Here is a 20187-nt window from a genome sequence, read left to right on the forward strand (position 1 = left end):
AACGTCAAGAATTCTGTATTTTTCTGTCAATATGGGGTGCTGTGTGTACATTAATGAGGGGGGGGGGGGGGAAATGAACAAATGATTTTAGCAAATGGCTGCAATATAACAAAGAGTGAAAAATTTAAGGGGGTCTGAATACTTTCCGTCCCCACTGTAAATAAAATAAATTTTTTCACAAATGTCAAATTAATAGGTTATTAGGCATACTAGTGCCTACACCCCAAAACACATTCTGCTACTCCTCCTAAATATGGCAATACCACATGTGTGAGACTTTCAGAGCCTAGACACAGAAAGGCCCAACATCCAAGGAGTACCTGTCATGGAACCCTGTCGCACTCCGCTTGAGTTCTTCTGTCATATACCGCTTCCTCCAGCCTGGACCTTCAGATATCAGATATTACAGCCACATATTGTAACCAAAAACCAGGCGAGACCAACTCAGTTACAAACTGGAACATGGAATGTTCTATTGGACAAGGATACTGGCGTTTTATACACTTGAAAAGTATGTCAGTTCCCCACATACACAATAAACGGAATATTTACAAAAAACAGCACACGATGGTTTAGCTAACGTGGTACAGCTGACTCATGGCTAATCCCATCAGAGGGTCTTTAATTGACCACCTGGATGATAAAAAGGTTTTATTCCAGGTCAGACTTGCCGACTTCAAGCTCACTATAGACAATATACATTATCATAACTATAAACACAGCAAACAATAGCAGGAGACCTACCTACAATAAACACATAATGGCAGGGGGCCCCAGACAGGTGGCTTGCTGATGACATCAACATTATAAGTCCCAAGCTGGCAGAGGCCATCATGGCTTTTTTTGTCCTTTTGTATAACATAACAAAACATCTTCCTAAATGCTTGTAACTCCCTCAAAATGCCAGGGCCCAGGAGGTAGGCTAGGCAGAGGCTAGCATTCAGTTGCCTCCTAAAGCCTCTGCCCCAAGTCTATTAGCCCTTGTACACACAGTGGGACATTCCGATGGAGAATGTCCGATTGGACCGTGTTGTCGGATAATCCGACCGTGTGTGGACTCCATCGGACTGCTTCCATCAGAATATGCGACGACAAAGTTTTAGAGCTGGGCTATAAAATTTTCTGACAACATGATCCGATCAGACTTTGCCCGATCATTTGTAGAGAATTCCGATCGGACAAAGTGCCACGCATGCTCAGATCAAATTCCTAGACCAAAGCTATTGGCTACTAGCCTGAACGTTGTCCAGTCGTAACTGAATAACGTCATCACGTTACGTACGATCGGATTTTCCGGCAACTTTGTCCGATCGTGTGTATGCAACACCAGTTTCGGACAAAATCCGACGGATTTTGTTGTCGGAATGTCCGACCGTGTGTACAAGGGCTTACAGTCAGACATTATCCACTTTAAGACCAGGCTTCTTCTGACATTTTTTGTTTACAAGTAAAAATCTGTATTTTTGCTAGACAATTACTTAGAACCCCCAAACATTATATATTTTTGTAGCAGAGGCCCTAGAGAATAAAATGGTGGGCTTTTCAATTCTTTATGTCACACAGAATTTGCGCAGCAGTTTTTCAAATGCAATTTTACACACCAATGCATAAATCCACTTTAAAGAATTTCAATGCACACAGACAATATAATGGCAAATGATTTGGTAATATTTAAAATATGGTGCTGTGCCGGGTCGAGATACCAAACATGTCACTCTTTAAAATTGCGCATGCATGTGAAATGGCACCCGACTTCGGTATTTAAAACTCTCCATAGGCAACGGTTTAGAAGCCTTTATTGGTTACCAGTTTAGAGTTACACAGCAAGTCTGGTGCTAGAATTATTGCTCTCGCTCGGACGTTTGCGGCGATACCTCACATGGGTGGTGCGATCATGGTATGTGTATGTGAATGGGACCAATGTGTGCATTAGCCTTTACAAGCGAACGCTTTCGATTATTTATTTATTGGTGAGACAGATGTTTTTGTGCGCCTGTACTGTGACAGATGTTAATTGTCCACCGGCGGACACTTACAGATGTTGAAATGGAACACTTTTGCAGATGTTTTTGTGCACTAGTACAGATGTTGATGGGACACTGTGACCGATGTTTTTTGCTCTGGTACAGACTTTCATGGGACACTTGGACAGGACGATGGTGCTTGTTGTACTGTGTGATCACCGTTTACTGTAACTGGACATTAAAATCCATCAGTTACACAGAGAACTGTCATGGCTGCAGCATTCCCCGTTCTCCCACGCTCCCCTCCCCGCCCCAAGCTCTCACTGAGCTCAGCGAGGGAGAGCCGACACAGAGACAAGTGTCTCTGTTTACACTGTTTGATGGTTGTGATTGGACACTGTCATCATGTTATCTGGAGGGCCAATCACAGCGCCCCCATGTCCCAATCTCCCCCCACTGAGCTCAGTGCGGGAGAGCCGACACAGACAAGTGTCTCCGTTTACACTGTTTGATGGCTGCGATTGGACACAGCCATCATGTGATCAGGAGGGCCAATCACAGCGTCAATGTCCCGATCTCGAAACTGCGCGGCTCCAAGAGGTGCATGTTTTGACTGGGCATACGGGGCCACCCGGCTGTTTATGTGCAGTGGCCGGGTGGGGGCTTCCTTACTCAGGACATCACAGATTGGGAAATGGGCACTTTGAAGCAGTTAAGCATGTGTGCAAAAAAAAACAAAACATAATAACAGCTTTGGCAGTGAAAGGGTCAAGGCTTTAAAGATCAGCCTCAAGGATACTGCAAAACCATATTGGATAATAAAAACAATACAACGTTTTTATACAGTTTTAACAATATATTCTCAGTTTATATAGAACTTAAAATATATACAGGACATACAATAAGAGGACACAAACACAGCATTACAAATGTAGCACAATAGCTTAAAACAGTAGCCATCAACCCTGTCCTCAGGGCCCACTAACAGGCCAGGTTTGCAAGATAACTGAAATACATCACAGGTGATATCATTTACTGCTCAGTGATTGCAGTATTCTAGTCTGAATCTCCCCCCAAGGTAATACATAAAACCTGGCCTGTTAGTGGTCCCTGGAAGACAGGGTTGATGACCACTGGCTTAAAATGTTAAATATGCTCAGGGCTACAGAACAGTTATAAGGCAGCATTCACACTTTAGCATTTTGAATTGCGGGCAGATTTGTCACGAATCTGCTCACGATTTGAAAGCGCCGATGTGGGAATGACAAATCCCGGGACTCGCGTTTGAAATGCCATTCATTTGACTAACGCCTCAAATCGCGGTGTGGGTCTTCTGCACGATAAATCGCACTGCAATCGTGGCAACGCTCATTGCGGCAAGCATGTCGCCTAAAAGTAGCTCCTCAACTTTTTAGGGGGGGGGGGGACAAGCTTACCGCAATACGTATTGCCACGATCGCAGCATGATTTATCACGTGACAGACCCGTGCCGTGATTTAAGGTGTCATTGAAAAGAAAGGCATCTCAAAACACGAGTCCTGCGATTTGTCATTCACACATCGGCGCTTTCAAATCGCGGGCAAATTCGTGGCAAATCCTGCCTGTGATTCAAAATGCTGTAGTGTGAATGCAGCCTATACGAAGAACCGGTCCGATTCATTTAACGTATACTTCTACATTCATGAACAATCGATTAAATATCTGTTTGTCTTGTTGTGTTAATACTTCGAGTCAAAATGAAGAATCACATGGTCTGGAGCTGATAAACTTTGGGTCCTTTTTTTAGCAGGTAGCCTTGATCATTCAGTGAGCTCACAAAGCTTTCAAAGTCAGCGACCTGTAATAAAGAGAGGAGAAGTATTATTCTACAATAGAAGTCTCTTAAATCTGGGACACCTGATCCAGAACATATTCTCCTCCCTCCACCCCAGAACCCTCCTGTAATTGGGGCATGCTTACATTGCTGGAGTGATTTATACTCGCTCTCTTAATATATATTGATGGAGTAAAGTACCGTATTTATTGGTGTAGAACACGCACATTCATTTTAAGAGGGAAGTTTCAGAATTTTTTTTTTTTTTTAAATAAGGTACTTTGATGCAAAATAAGGGTCAGTGCCCAATCTGCAGCCTCACCATTGCCATCAATGTAATCTGATCAATGCCCATATGCAGCCTCACAAGTGCCATCAATGCAGCAGCCTCACCATTGCCATCAATGCAGCAGCCTCACATATGACATCAGTGCAGCCTGCTCAATGCCCATTAGTACAGAACACTGGTCCAATGGCAGCCCAGGAGACGGGACTTCCTATTACAGAGGCCGCCAAGTAAACAGGAAATTCTCACTGTATGTAATCTGATGGCGCTCATCCTGCCCCCCTCCCTGTCCCCTCTGAGGCAGCTAAAATTGAAGTATTGGCGTATAACACGCACACGCTATTTACACCCAATTTTCAAGGTGAAAAAGTGAGTGTTATATGCCAATAAATACAGCATTTACTGCATTTCTCTTCTCACAAATACCGATTTCTTTTTCTCAAGTACTCGCCGATACCAACTACCGATACATATCTGTGGGCCGGCCGCAGTGCGATTTTAAAAATAGGATTTTTTGTACTCACTGTAAAATCTTTTCTCTCTAACAAAATGGGTTTCAGCCCTACCACTGGAGATTACTAGGCAAAGTTGTAATACAACACTTCAGAACTTTTAGTTCTGCCCAGGGGGGCGGTCCCTAGGCTACAACCCCCACAGCCTGCCCTAGCAGACTCAGTACGTCAACAAGCAGTATAACGTAAAGAGAAAAAGGAGGGGTGGGTGCTGTGTCGGTCAGTGAATTACAGAGAAAAGGATTTTACGGTGACTACAAAAAATCCTATTTTGTCTTATATTCACTGACCAACACAGCTCCTCTCTGTAACAAAATGGGACGTCCCCAAGCAGTGCCAAATGAGGGGTGGGAAAACTGCATAAAAACTTCACCCACCATGGAAAGTGGGAACTAGTGAAACTAAACCCACAAAAAAACAGCAGTGTGTGGAAAACACCGCCATATAACCGGGTATCCTCAACAGGAGTGATCCCCAAGACCGCAACCATTGCGAAAGTAACGCAACAGTGCCCTAACACAACTGTTTTTATCGAAAAACCAGGAAAAAACAAAGCTTGCATATTTAATTGCAACTACACGGCCGCCTGCAAAACTTTGCGGCCAAAACAGGCATCAGCCGATGCACGAGGTCTACCTTGTAGAACTTGGTAAACTTATGGACAAATGACCAGGTCGCCAGCTTACACACCTGAGCAACCGACGCTTGGTGACGAAAGGCCCAAGATGTTCCGATTGCCCTTGTGGAGTGGGCCGTGACCGCAAAGGGGAGCACCTGCCCCTTCAAGGCGTAGGCTTGTACTACAATCTGTCTGATCCACCTGGAAATGGTGGCCGACGAGACTGCTATACCCTTCTTTGGACCAGCCACCGAAACAAACAGTGAGTCTGACTTCCGAAAGGGAGCCGTAGCAGCCAAATACACCTTTAGGGCATTAACCACGTCCAGAGCGTGAAGGGCCACCTCTTTCGGGTGCTTCGGCTTAGGACACAAGGATGGTAATAAATGTCCTCATTGATATGAAAAGCCGAGACCACCTTCGGTAGAAAAGATGGTTGTGGACGCAACACCACCTTATCCCTGTGGATGACCACATAGGGAGACTTGCAAGACAAGGCCGCCAATTTCAAAACCCTCCTGGCCAATGTAATGGCCACTAGAAAGAACACTTTCTGGGAAAGAGTCAAGAGGGGAAACTCCCTGACATTTTCAAACGGTGGTGTTTGAAGCGCCGACAACACCAGGTTCAAAATCCCATGGGGGTAACGGAGGGCGCACCGGAGGGACTACATGTCATACCCCCTGAACGAAGGTACCCACTAAGGAGTGCGATGCCAGGGGTCGTTGGAAAAAAAAAACAGCCAGGGCTGAGATCTGCCCCTTGATGATGCTCAATGCCAATCTCTGGTCTACTCCTCGCTGGAGAAACAGCAGGATCCTCGCTATGGAAAAGGAACGCGGATGCCAACCTTTCTCCTCACACATGGAGATGTAAGCCTTCCAGGTATGATGGTATATCTTCCTAGAAGATTTTCGTGCCCTCAACATAGTTGGAATCACCAAGTTCGACAGACCCCGGTTCCTCAACACCTGGCTCTCAATAGCCATGCCGTTAAAGTCAGCAATGGTAAAGCAGGATGAAAAATTGAACCTTGAGATAGGAGGTCCTCCCGCAACGGCAGTTGCCAGGGAGCGTCTGCTACCAGATGCACCAGATCTGCGTACCAGGGACGCTGAGGCCAATCTGGGGCTACCAGTATTGCTGGGATCCCCTCGGCTTCCACTCTGCGAAGCAGACGTGGCAACAATTTCAGTGGAGGAAAGGCGTAGATCAGCTGGTACTGATCCCACGGAGCCACCAGCCCATCTGACGCGTCTGCCCACGGATCTCTTGTCCTGGACAGGAATCTTGGCACCTTCCGATTGAGACGAGAGGCCAGTAGATCCACATCTGGTGTTCCCCACTTCAGGCACAGCAGCCTGAATGTCTCTGTATGCAATGCCCATTCTCAGGGGTCCAGCATCTGTCGACTCAGATAGTCCGCCTGCCAGTTTTCCACTCCCGGGATGTAAATGGTCGACAGGGCCGGTATGTGTCGCTCTGCCCACCGAAGTATTTGAGCGACCTCCCGAGCAGCGGCTGCGCTTCTTGTTCCCCCTTGGTGATTTATGTATGCCACCGCTGTGGCGTTGTCCGATTGAATTCTGATCGGACTCCCTTGAAGACTCACCGACTACGTGTGGAGACACAGCCCGATTGCTCTCAATTCGAGCAGATTGATCGGCAACTCGGATTCTACCGTCGACCAGAGGCTGAACCCCTATCACTCCACCCCAGCCATTTCAGAGGAAGGAACAATTTTCCAGACTGAATGACCAGGGACCTCAACCACCAGATCAGAGTCCCTGACTGGTTGGCTCACCTGGACCTGTCAATCTAGGGACAACTGAGACTTGTCCCATTTTAACAAGATCTCCATCTGCAGTACTCTGGTGTGGAACTGGGCGTAAGGTACTGCCTCGAAGGAGGCTACCATGAGTCCCAGGACTCGCATGCAAAACCGGAGCGACGACCACTTGCAGTTCATCAGCAGTTTCAACATGGACCTGAGAGTCTGCAATTTGTCTGAAGGGAGAAAAACCCTTGCTTCCCTGGAGTCCAACAGTAAACCTAGGTACTCCAGACGCTGGGTTGGCACAATCACCGACTTCTTTAGGTTCAACAGTCACCCAAATTCTTGCAGGGTCTGCATGGTGATCGCCATATCCTCCTCTAATTCTGAGGCAGAAGATGCTCTCAGGAGGAGATCGTCCAGGTAGCCCACGATCGCGATCCCACGTTGTCTCAGCAACTCCAATACTGGAGCCAGTACCTTGGTAAAAACTCGGGGGGGGGGGGGGGGGGGGCTGATGCCAGACCAAAAGGAAGAGCCACAAATTGGTAGTGGGCCTCCCCGACTGCAAAATGCAGAAACTTTTGATGCCGAAAGCATATGGTTATGTGCAGGTGCGCATCTTGGATGTCTAAGGACGCCAGGGAGTCCCCTTGATGGAGTGCCTACTGAGCGAACTGATTCCATTCTGAACCTCTGCACTTTTACAAAGTGATTGAGGGCTTTCAAGTCCAAGATCGGACGTACCCCTTCCTTCTTGGGAACCACAAACAGATTTGAGTAGAACCCCTGGAAGCGTTCCGATTCTGTAACTGGTACAATCACCCCTCGATTCAGCAAGTCCCTTACCGCCCCCCAACAGGGCCTCCCAGCGAACCGGGGATACGGGTATGCTGGAGGGGAAGAATCTGTTTGGCGGCCAAGAGAGGAACTCTATCTTGTAGCCTGTGGAAATCAGATCGCAGACCCATCGGTCTGATAACCGGGAGGCCCACCGGACTGCAAACTCCTGAAGGCGACCCCCCACCAGAGACATGGGTGGGGGCAAACCTTCATGCGGTAGCACTTTTATTCGCAGGCTTGCGGTTCCAGGGAAGTTTTTGACCGTCCGTGGGTGACCTATCGGAACGTTTTGTCGAAGCGTCGGGCGGACGGAAAAAAAAAAAAAGACGCTTGTGAGCGGAAAAAGAGGGCCCTTGCCTGCGGCGTGGCTCCTTAGCCTTCCTGGCCTGTGGGAGTAGAGTACTCTTACCACCAGTGGCATTTTTAATAATGTCATCTAACGAGGCTCCAAAGAGCCGGTCGCCAAGGAAAGGAAGATCCGTCAGGGTTTTCTTGGATGCCTGGTCAGCAGACCAGAATTTTAGCCAAATCAGGCGCCTCAGCACCACAGCTGACACTGAAGCCCTGGATAACAGAGGGAGAGGTATCCAGGGCCGTGTCACAGACGTACTTAAAGCCTTGCACTAGTTGGTCTGCTAGTTCCACGCAGACAGGGGAGGCCTGCTGCTCTCCCAATTCGCGGTGCAAAAGTTTGCCCACTCAGTCAGTGTCTGCGACACCAGTGCGGATGCCAGTACCAGTCGCACTGCTGACCCTACAACCGTAAACAAGCCACTGCCTCGGCCTTCCTGTCCGTGGGATCCTTGAATGCAGGAGTCCCCTCAACCGGGATCGTGGTTACTTTATTTAACCTGGATACTGGGGGGTCCAGGACCGGAGGAGCCGGCCATTTTTTGAGAAGGCTTTCCTCAAAGGGTTAACGTACCGCCATGTATTTGGGGACCGCAAAGGTCCGTTGCGGGCGACCCCATTCCTTGTAAATGAACTTATCAAAGTAAGTCAGATACGGGAACACCTTAGGTGAACGTGCTGGCTTGCAGGACCCAAAAGGGACCGGTACATCAGCAGAGGGATCCGCTTGCTCCTGAATCTTCAGGGTATCACGCACAGCTGTGATAAGTGCTCCAACTAGCGCTATGTCACGCACGGACCCGGACGGGGACTCATCCTCACTATCTGAACAGTCCTGGTCAGCGTCATCTGACAAGACAGAGCAGGGGTCATTGGCCTCAGCAGGACCCGAGTCTGCGTCAGAGCTCTCCCCAGAGGAGGGGGGGGGGGGGGGGGCAGGGGCCGCTTTTTAGCACCTTTCTTCCCACGTACCGCCTCTATCTTGGCAACGAACGAATTGAGGACCGCCGTTAGGTCCGGTTCACACTGAGGCAGCACGACTTACAGCACGACTGCCTCAGGCGACCCAGACGCGACCTCTGCGGCGACTTGCAAAACGACTTCTGTATAGAAGTCAATGCAAGTTGCCTCAAGTCGCCCCCAAAGTCGTACAGGAACCTTTTTCTAAGTCGGAGCGACTTGTGTCGCTCCGATTAGAATGGTTCCATTGTACAGAACGGGACACTACTTGTCAGGCGGCTACTTGTCCATAGGGACTGCGCAGTCCACAGGTGACCCGGTTGCAATTGCCTGGATTCGGGGGAAGAAACATCAGTTTCTGAAGCCATGCTGACCCTACCCTGTCTGCCACCCGAAGGGGACTTAGGACAGTGACAGTCCCACCCTCCTGCTGCCACTGACTGAGGGGCTCTAACCCGCTGGACTCACTACCCTGAGCAGTTCCGCGCTGTATTACAGCAGTGCCTATGGATCCCCAGCGCTCCCAGATGCAGAGGTACCAAAGCTGTGTCGGTGGCCGGCCGTTCACACGATCGGTGAACGATCTGACACATGTGTCCAGAATCACAGGAAAAACCACCCAGCACTCTGTGATGACCAAACAGGAAGCTAGGGGCACAGGGGCTGCTGCTAGAGCACAAAAAACGCAGTCCGGCTACAAGAAAATGGCCGCCAGTGTTCTAATAGAGAATCACTAGGAAAATGGCCGCTTGAAGCCAAAAGCATGTCTGACCCTTGCCCACACTTAAAATGACCGCCGGCCAGCGCCATGAGAGGAATAGAGAAAACATGTGGCAGGCACAGCGCTGCACCAACACAGGGGCAAACCTCACAGGCATCTACAGGGACTAAGCTTCAGGACCCAGGCACCCCCACACAGCCAAACCCCCAGGTGAGAGCCCAGGGCACACACCACACCGCTCAGTATCACAGCACCCCCCAATGAGGGGGGAGAGGAGGGGGGTTAGGGACAGGGGAGAGAAGAGAGAAGGGTGAGGGGGGCCCCCAAATCGACCTCCCAGGGAATGCCCAGCTGCTCCACCCTGCCGAGACAGGGAGAGCTGTACTTACCAGTCCTGAAGAGCTGGGAGACATTCCATGGTAGTCAACTCCTGATCAGTACAGGGAAGACTACTGGCCCGGCATACTGTGACGCAGACATCAGTAGGCCGGTCATATGTATGCCCCGGAGCATAAAAGCTCACCAACCACCTCTGGAGCCGAGGTATGTCATGGCCTGCCGAGCCGTAGCTGCGACCTGCACGCGCTCGATGGCCGGACTAGGGATACTACAAGGATAAGGGTATCCAGCCTGTCACCCAGCCGGCTGTTGATAGAAGATCACAGGATCATTCCTCTTGGCAAAATAAAACTGAGTCTGCTAGGGCAGGCTGTGGGGGTTGTAGCCTAGGGACAGCTCCCTGGGCAGAACTAAAAGTTCTGAAGTGTTGTATTACAACTTTGCCTAGTAATCTCCAGTGGTAGGGCTGACAACCCATTTTGTTACAGAGAGGAGCTGTGTCGGTCGGTGAATATAAGAGAAATATGAGTCGCGTACAATTTTCAGTGTCACAGACTTAAAAAATTGCCACCTGAATGAAATTGCATAGTTACATAGTAGGTGAAGTCAAAAAAAGACACAAGTTCATCAAGTCCAACCTATGTGTGTGATTTTATGTCAGAATTACATTGTATATCCTTGTATGTTGTGGTCGTTCAAGTTCTTATCTGTTTCTTGAAACTATCGATGCTCCCCGCTGAGACCACCGCCTGTGGAAGGGAATTCCACATCCTTGCCGCTCTTACAGTAAACAACCCTCTACATAGTTTAAGGTTAAACCTCTTTTCTTATAATTTTAATGAGTGGCCCGAGTCTTGTTGGACTCCCTTCCGCGAAAAAGTTTTATCCCTATTGCACAAAATTCCTTTTACAAAGTGCCCTGAAACTGGCCCCGCACATATGTGAACCCAGTATTAGGCTCTGTTCACACCTAGGCATTTTTCTGCTGTAAGCCTTGGCTCTAAAAGTGCCCAACAAGACAAATCCCATTCATTTCAATGGCCCCTGTTCACATCTGAGCATTCTGTCGCCTGATGCAAAATGCCCATTGCTCAAAAAAGTACAGGAGCTTTTTTTACTTGGCAGACTACAAGCGTTTTTCTGCTTTTTACATTGGTGACCTTTTGACCTGTACAAAATTGCACGACTTTCTGCCTGAAAACGATACGCTCAGGTGTGAACAGAGCCTTACACAGTCTGCGGACTTGAAGGTATCAGTTTTAGTATTTTTGCAAGTACAAGTAGTCACGTAAATGCCTAGTATTAGCACCGATACGGTATCAGTGCAACGCCAACTTTAATATAATGAGTGTAAATATTTTTAAAAATGTGCGTTGGTCAAGGGGCTTTGGCACGTACAAGCACCAATACTTTTAGTCAAGTGCTAGCTGATACAGAGTACCTATACTATTGTGGTGCGATTTGAGCCCATACAAAAACGAATGGGCTCAAATCACACTGCAAAGACACGACTGTCCAGATCACATGCAGTTTCCCACACCGCGCTCCTGTGTGAACCCAGGCTGAAGTCACCATGACAAGCCTGGGTTCACATAGGAGCGCTGGGGGGAATTCGGACAGGAATTGCACCGCATTCCTGTTCAAATCTCATGCAATTCTTTGCAGTGCGATTTGAGCCCATTTGTTTTGTATGGGCTCAAATTGCACTGGAGAAGTATCAGTTTCAGGTGTTTGTGAAAATGCCTGGTATCGGCACACCGACTTATTTAAAGGGATACACGCTTTAATAAAATGAAGATATTTTGGCCAACAGCACATTCTGAAAAATAACTGATATTCATCACTGCTTTCTTCTTCCAAATTCAATCTGTTACCTGGATCTGCAATTCCTTGGCAATCTGCCGAAGCTGTTGATAATCAAACAGGTTATTGTAAGTCTGTTCTGCAACTCTGTTAAGAGCGGAAACAAATTTCTTTGCTTGAGATCGATTACTCATTCCTGAGCCGTGCTGAGATCTATCGAAATCCAGTTTTCCAAACTCGTCCGAGTACGTCCCAAGCAGGCTAGATAAAAAAAGAAAAAATACGTCTTTAGGCCTCACTCACGCGAAATAGGCATGCAGTTAAGGAGAAAATATATTATTTTTATTATAAATATATACACACACATATATTCAATGGCGGTGGCTGGTTGGCAAGAGGTTAAAAACCCCCTATGGGTCATCAGTTTAGTGTTACAGAGGAGGTCTGAAGAAAACATGGTAGTATTACTTCTATGATGAGAAGACAACATTTGGAAACTGGCCTTGAGGAAAATGTTTTCAAATTGTGACCAAGAGAATTTTTATTTTATTTTTTTACTTTAACCACTTGAGATCCGCGCTATAGTCAAATGACGGCTACAGCGCGGATCTCCTTTTCCGGGACTACGTCTATTGACGTCGTCCTGTGCACGAGCGGCCTGCGTGCCCCCTGAGGGGCGCGCGCGACGCGCTCTGTGATCGGCGAGTCTACGAGACTCGCCTGATCACCGATCCGTACAAGGGGTCGATCCCGACCCCCTTATCACGTGATCAGCTGTCAGCCAATGACAGCTGATCATGTAATTCAACGGAGCCGGTAATCAGCTATTAAAAAAAGCCGATTACGGCCAGCCCTGCTAGTGCCCACCTGCCCCCTGCCAGTGCCCACCTGCCCCCTGCCAGTGCCACATTTAAAAAAGTAAGTGCCCCCCGTCAGTGCCACCCAGCAGTGCCCATAGTGCCACCCAGCAGTGCCCACAGTGCCACCCAGCAGTGCCCACAGTCTGCCTTAACAAAGGTGCTGCACCCCAGTGCCACATATCCGTGCCCATCAGTGTCATCTACCAGTGCCCAGCAGTGCCACCTATCAGAGCCACCTATCAGTGCCACCTATCAGTGCCCATCAGTCCCATCTATCAGTGGTACCTATCAGTGCCCATCCGTGCCACCCATCCGTGCCACCCATCCGTGCCATCTTATGTGCCCATCTTTGCCGCCTTATCTGTGCCCATCGGTGCTGCCTTATCTGTGCCTATTTGTGCCGCCTTAACTATGCCTATCAGTGCCCACCAGTGCAGCCTATCAGTGCCCACCAGTGCAGCCCATCAGTGCCCACCAGTGCAGCCCATCAGTGCCCACCAGTGCAGCCCATCAGTGCCCACCAATGCAGCCCATCAGTGCCCACCAATGCAGCCCATCAGTGCCCACCAATGCAGCCCATCAGTGCCCACCAATGCAGCCCATCAGTGCCCACCAATGCAGCCCATCAGTGCCCACCAATGCAGCCCATCAGTGCCCACCAATGCAGCCCATCAATGCAGCCCATCAGTGCCCACCAATGCAGCCTATCAGTGCCGCCTCATCAGCGCACTTCAATGAAGGAGAAAAATGACCCGTTTGCAAAATTTTATAACAAACTATTAAACATGATTATTTTTTTTTATTTTTTTTTGCATCTTTTTTTGTTTGTTTAGCAAAAAATAAAACTCCCAGCTGTAATTAAATACCACCAAAAGAAAGCTCTATTTGTGGGAAAAAAAATGATAAAAATTTCATTTGGGTACAGTGTTGTATGCCTGCGCAATTGTCATTCAAAGTGCATCAGCGCTGAAAGCTGAAAATTGGTCTGGGACTGAGGGGGGTTTAAGTGCCCAGTAAGCAAGTGGTTAAGGACCAGTTCACACTGGTGCGAAGCCAGACATTGCATGCGATTCACAACGCATGCCTGAGCAGACCACATGCAATTTCAGCCATACAAACCGTATGGCCGAATTCACATCGCATTTGGACCAAACTCATGCAGGACCCCTTTTTGTCTGTACAGGAATCGGATCTCATGGGGGCGAACACCCATGCGATCAGATTCTGCAAATCACGCTGTGTTTTGTAAACGGATTGCGGACTCATGCTCCAGACTCTGGGGAGACCACATGGCTTGCCACATTAGGGATTTGTTCTGAGTCTTTCCCGGGAACCACCACAAACAATCTGCTCTTCTTTGAGCTGGTGAGATTATCGGAACTGCTATCACCAGTAGTCTACGATTTACCTGAATGCCGTTTTAAACATAATTTTGTGTAAGTGAAATAGCTTAAGGGTCAGATGTTTTTGGGACGATTAAAGTTTGCATTTTCACACTATGAAGATTCCTTTCTTTCTATATGCGTGAGTGGAATAAGAGGATTGCGGGTGTGTTCAGTCTGGAATGTTCAGGATCAGGACGCCATTCATCTGTCGGGTTGATCGTTACCAAATTCCCACGCTGATGTCCTTTATTTGCTGGGATTAAAGCTGATTTTATTCACTAAGGCGATTGGTTATTAGGAGTCCGGTGAGTGCAATTCCTATAGGGAGTGGAATCGCATGGTGTGGTGACGGTGGGACATCGTGCTTCAGTGATATGAACTGTCTTATTAATATGACAAATTACCCAACACCTGGACTGTCACAATTTTTATCATTTCATTCAATGCATTTCTATTGAATTTTATTTTTAATTTACATTTTTTTTTTTTTGGAGCGCTGCTTTAGCTGGAAAGAACCTATTTTCTTGGAACGTTTTTGCCTTCTTTTAAATGATTGCGGGGTGCCGTTAACTTAACACACTCCTCCACAATCGGTTCACATCTAGTGTGAACCCGCCCTAAAATGTTTCTTTAGGCTGGGTTAACACTTGTGCGAACACAGACATTGCATGTGATTCGTACCACATTGCTGTGCAGATCACATGCGGTGTCTGTGCGATGCGAAGCTTGTATGGCTGACTTTGGCACTGCGATCAGTGAATCGATCTGGGGGTAACATTAGCGTTAGGCTGGGTTCACGCTGGTGCGATGCAGGAATCGGCGCGATTGCTGTGCGGGTACCCGCATCACATAGGACTCGCAGGCAGTTCACACTGCTCTCTGCTGCGTCTGTCAATGTAAAGTTAATGACACCCCCCAAATCAGTTTGCAGAACACAGTGCGAAACTGTAAAATCGGATCGCATGGGTCTGAACACCCATGTGATCCTATTCCAGTGTGGACCAAAAAAGGGTCCTGCACCATTTTGGTCTGAATGCAATGCAATTTCAAACATACAAACTGTATGACTGAATTTGCATTGCACAGACATTGCATGTGATGTGCACAGCATCACATTAGTGTGAACCCAGCCTAACATTGCCGTTAGCACGGGGCAGTGTCAACTGCTTGCGAGTGACATGTGATGCAGGAACCCGCACTGAAATCACCCATCGCATATGTATGAACCCAGCCTAAACCTTTTATTTTTTTATTAAAATAACAAGCATGTTACACTTACCTGCTCTGTGCACTGGTATTACACAGAGCAACCCTGATCCTCCTCTTCTGGGGTCCCCCGCTGGCGCTCCTGGCTCCTCCTCTTATTACATAGTTACATAGTAGGTGAGGTTGAAAAAAGACAAGTCCATCAAGTGAATATCTCATACAAAGCTGCTTTCTGTGTGGACACTCATGCAGGCTCACTCCCGAATCACCCTGTCTTTGTCTATTGATACAGACAGGATGGCTCAGCTCTGCCACATGCCATCAATCTGCTCAGTGAGGAGGGAAATACGCAAGAGATACTCTGCTCTTGTGCACATCACTGGATCGAGATCAGGCTCCAATAAAAATATCCCCCCCCCCCCCCCCTTGACATAGAATGGATATATAGAATGGATGAAGGTAAAAAAAACTTCAAGTCTTTGGAACCACTTTTAGAAGGTAGGTATGTCCGATTATGCACACATCACACTATATTAAATAAAAAAAAAAAAAAAAAAAATGTAAATAAAAAAATAAAAAAACAAACAATATTTTATTGACCAATCCTGTTAAAATTTCAAAGTACATACTTACACAAGTACAAAAAGTGTTCAGATTTTATAAAAATAATATTTTCAATAATATTATAGCTGTCATTTCTGCAAATACCCCCTTACCATGCAGATTCCCCTGGAAAAAGTGAATGTTGTTCATGAAGCACATTGAGTTTGCCAGCGTCCCACTGTGGAGTACCCTAGTAATCATATATGTGATCGCTGTGGGAGGTACTGCAAACACATTTTTGCACCTGTCTTTTTTTTATTTTATTTTTTTACCTTTTTAAATGTGTACTTTAGAATCTTACCACGATTGGTCAAAAAGATAGTGATTTTATTTATATAGTGTGAGGTGACCATAATCAGGCATACATACCGTTAAAGTCCTAAAGATCCTTTTTCTTGGTACTCTAATAACATTGGCAGAGATGTCAGTACAGCCCCTGAGAATGGGAAATGTCCATGAATACCAAGCACTAATATTGGTTGATTTCCAATAGGGTGACTCACCTGTATTTCATTATTTCCACAACATCTTCAGCATCTTCTTTGATGGCCTCTTCCCTCAGCTCCAGCCTGGCTCGAGCCTGGTTACAAAATGCAAATCAAAGTAACATGAAAAATAAAAAAATAAAAAAAATAATCTCTACATAGTCATGGATCATTAACTCTTCAAATGTTTAATTTTCTTATCCTCTTGGATCCGTTCTACATAAACAAATACAAGCTCAATTTATGAGGCTTTAACATAATGATGATAAAAGCTTTATTTTAACCATGTGATTGTAAATTTTCATGTCTTCAGTGTACTTGGCAGAAAACTACCCCCCCCCCCCCCTTTTCTTTTTAGGCTGCATTCACACCTGAGCGTAGCATTTTCAACGTTTTTTACCGCGATTTTGTGCAGGGCAAAAGGTCACCAATGTTAAACGAAGAAAAACGCCCAAATCTGCTCAATTCGAGCGACAAAAAGGGGTCCGGAACTTGTTTGAGCTTCAGGCGTTCGGCTTCAGGCGACATGTAGTGGAGATGTGAACCATCTCCATTGATAATAATGGATTTTTTCCCCTCTAGCGTTTTGTAGCTTCAGGCTTCAAGCTACAAAACGCTCAGGTGTGAATGGGGTCTTAAAGGGTCAATTCACCTTTCCCCAAAAACTGCCTATGCAGATAAGGGGAGACTGTATTTACTATCCCTCTGTCAATCCCACCACTGGCTTCCGCTCACCCAATGAATTCAATTCAAAATACACTTTATGAATCACGGCTTTGGGGACTTATATGAACTCTATGTCTTTTGCTCTATTTTTACAAGTTTTTGTAGTGTGTATGAAATTTTATCACACAGATCTTTGAACTAATTAATTATTAGCACTGTTAATATAGTAATGGTGTTTATGGTCTTTGGTTTAAATAGTCTCTCTCTCTTATATATATATATATATATATATATATATATATACACACACACACACACACAGATTTGACTTTTGGTTAATAACAGCTGCTGTTTTTAGTGATATAGTCTCAAAATAGCAACTAAAAACGTTCTCCTCTTTCCTCCAAAGACCTCCTGCTCTCTAGTTCACTCATCACCTCCTCACCTCAGGACTTTTCCAGAGCCTCTCCTATCCTATGGGTCTCCTTACCCAAATCTGTCCGATTATCTCCTCTCTATTAGCTTTTAGACAATCCCTGAAAATCCTCCTCTTCAGAGAAGCCTATGCTATCCCACACCTAACAACTGCATTTTCATTTTCTCCATCAGATCGTCCCCCATAGTTATTACCTTTTTCTATCACTTGACCCTCCCTTCTAGATTGTAAGCTCTAACGAGCAGGGCCCTCTGATCCCTCCAGTATTAAATTGTATTGCAACTGTACTGTCTGCCCTCATATTGTAAAGCGCTGCGCAAACTGTTCGCCTTATATAAATCCTGTATAATAATAATAATAAAGGTTTTGTCTGGAACTACATTAAATTACATCAATTTTTACTCTGCTGTACGAGAATTTTTGTAACCTTTTAATATTTGATATGAGACTAGCATGCAAAAAAAAACAAAAAAAAAACAGATGATCAATTATTTGATAATCTCATTGTGTGTTCCAGGCATTAGGCTCGGTTCACACATGTCCGCCTATGGTCTGCAGTCAGTTTTTTAAAAAGGAGCCCGGAGCAGCTTTGTTCACCGGTTCATGTGCAAACATTTTTACTTGCGTTCACACCTGAACCGGACCTCTTCAAAAATGGACTGTAGCCCTCCTGGACATGTGTGAACAGGCTCCATTGCAAGCCGGTCCGGTTCACGTTATACAAATCAGATGAGGTTTAAAATGCATCCAATTCATATATGTGAACCGAGCCTTAATGAAATAACCATATCTTTCAGAAATCAACTGCAGCAAGTTGTTTGGTAACAAAAAAAAACAAAAAAAAACAACAACAACAACCCACAACAAAAAACAGACTAAAAGCATAACTCAATTCTGCTACATTTACGTTTGCATTCAGAGTCTGATGCCCATAAATTTCCTAAGCTGGCATCTTCTCCTCGACTTTTCCAGGAGTCAGACTACAGGTTGTCTTGATTGACTGGTGCAGGATGAGTGAGTGCAGTCATCCTGGCACATGGGCACTGTGCCGCAACGAAAACAGAGCTGCGCATGCACAGCTCAGTGTACATTCTACAGATGACTGAGCAGCCAGGTAGGTTTATTTTATTGAAGAAAAGACATTGCAATAAAGAGTCTGCCTGGCCTGTTAGACTTTAGTTCCTCTTTAAAAGGGATTAAAATTAAACTTAAACTGCGCTGCTTGCTACTGACTGCAATGTAAGAAAGGGAACTTACTGAATTAAAACCGCAACAAACTTTTTAAAAAAAGGGAAAAACACAAAGCAACAATAAGGCCATATTAATATGCACAAAGACATATAGTTTAAAGCCCAATTCTACGTTTAATGTCCCTTTAAATATTTTATTTGGGCCAAGCTGGCCCAAACAAATGTTACTGCACTGCTGGGCACACTATATTACCTGTATGTAGCCTCAGCTACATTCAGTATACATGGTTGTGTTCTGCCAGTGGGACAAGAATGTCCCGCCCCACTCCCAGAACAAAAATAGAGTCGGGATGAGCGCTGCTCCGCCATTAACAGGAAGTTTTGTATTCTATGAATGAATACAGGCGGGCAGATGATGTCATGATGTACATCTCAGCCAATCAGAGGAAGCTTTGCATTAGAATACAAAGCTTCCTGTGAAAGGCTGAGCAGAACTCAGCTTGACTCGATATTGTTTTGGGAGGGGGACAGGTGGTCTTCATCCCACTGCTGGAACATTTCTCCATGCTCTCAAGGGAAGGGGACAGCATTAAAGAGGACCACCGTGCACATAACCTCAGAACTGAAAAAGTTCCTCATAATGGACAAAAATACTTTCAATTGTGTTTCCTGTACCTCTGTTAGTCGGATTAATGACTCAAGTTGTCTGGTTGTAATAGGAGTGCTGTCAATGCCTTGGTTCTGTTTTCTAAGCTCCAGGTAGAAGCCTTGGAGGACATGAGCTGCATCCGGGGACAGCTTAGGATGTACATACTGTCGGGCATATCCAATGTACTTTCTTAATAGCTGGTGTGGGATAGGATCAAAATATTCACCTGGCTGAACCTAAATTAGGAATAAACAGTGTGAGCAGTCCTTTAACAAATAATGAATAAGCAGCATATAGTATACAAGTAATGCAAATCTATGGATACACTTGATCGGTGTGAAGCACATCAGCAAAGTTAACAGTTTGCCAGAGGTTTGTTTCCTTTTCCATCGCAGGGTTTGATGCATCAAACGTAACAGCCATCAAGCACTGAAAATGCTGGGTGGATTCTGGTTTGATGAAACACAAATCACAGATTGCTGTCCCCTACAGAGGAGCTCGCTTCCCTCCCCACCCCCCACTTTCATGTGGCTGCATGCTCGGATTAAAGCCCAGTATGGATTCTTTTTTTTTTTTTCCTGATCAAAAATTAGTGCTTAAAAAAAACAAAAACAAAAAAAAAAATGGATGAAATGTGCAAATTAGATGCGTTCTCATAGAAGGCCATAGCCGGTAACACGCATCTGAACCAAAACGCAGTGCTGGGAACACACACAGGACTC

The 20187-nt window shown here is 46.1% G+C and overlaps 1 protein-coding gene across 2 annotated transcripts in view; it reads right to left on the reverse strand.

The window, feature by feature from the left end:
- Positions 1-2799: 2799 nt before the first annotated feature.
- Positions 2800-20187, reverse strand: part of MCM8 (minichromosome maintenance 8 homologous recombination repair factor) — a 74579-nt gene continuing 57191 nt past the window's right edge. For both annotated transcript variants that reach the window (XM_077485499.1, XM_077485500.1), the window contains 4 exons: positions 19492-19701; positions 16543-16619; positions 12057-12246; positions 2800-3801 (listed from right to left, as the gene is read on the reverse strand). In XM_077485499.1, coding sequence (XP_077341625.1) covers positions 3709-3801; positions 12057-12246; positions 16543-16619; positions 19492-19701 — 570 coding nt within the window. In that variant the 3' untranslated portion in view covers positions 2800-3708. The remainder of the gene's footprint in view (positions 3802-12056; positions 12247-16542; positions 16620-19491; positions 19702-20187) is intronic.

Source organism: Lithobates pipiens, unplaced genomic scaffold (genome assembly GCF_037356315.1).
Source record: "Lithobates pipiens isolate NorthernLeopardFrog02 unplaced genomic scaffold, aLitPip1_a1.2 Scaffold_18, whole genome shotgun sequence".
NCBI lineage: Eukaryota > Metazoa > Chordata > Amphibia > Anura > Ranidae > Lithobates > Lithobates pipiens.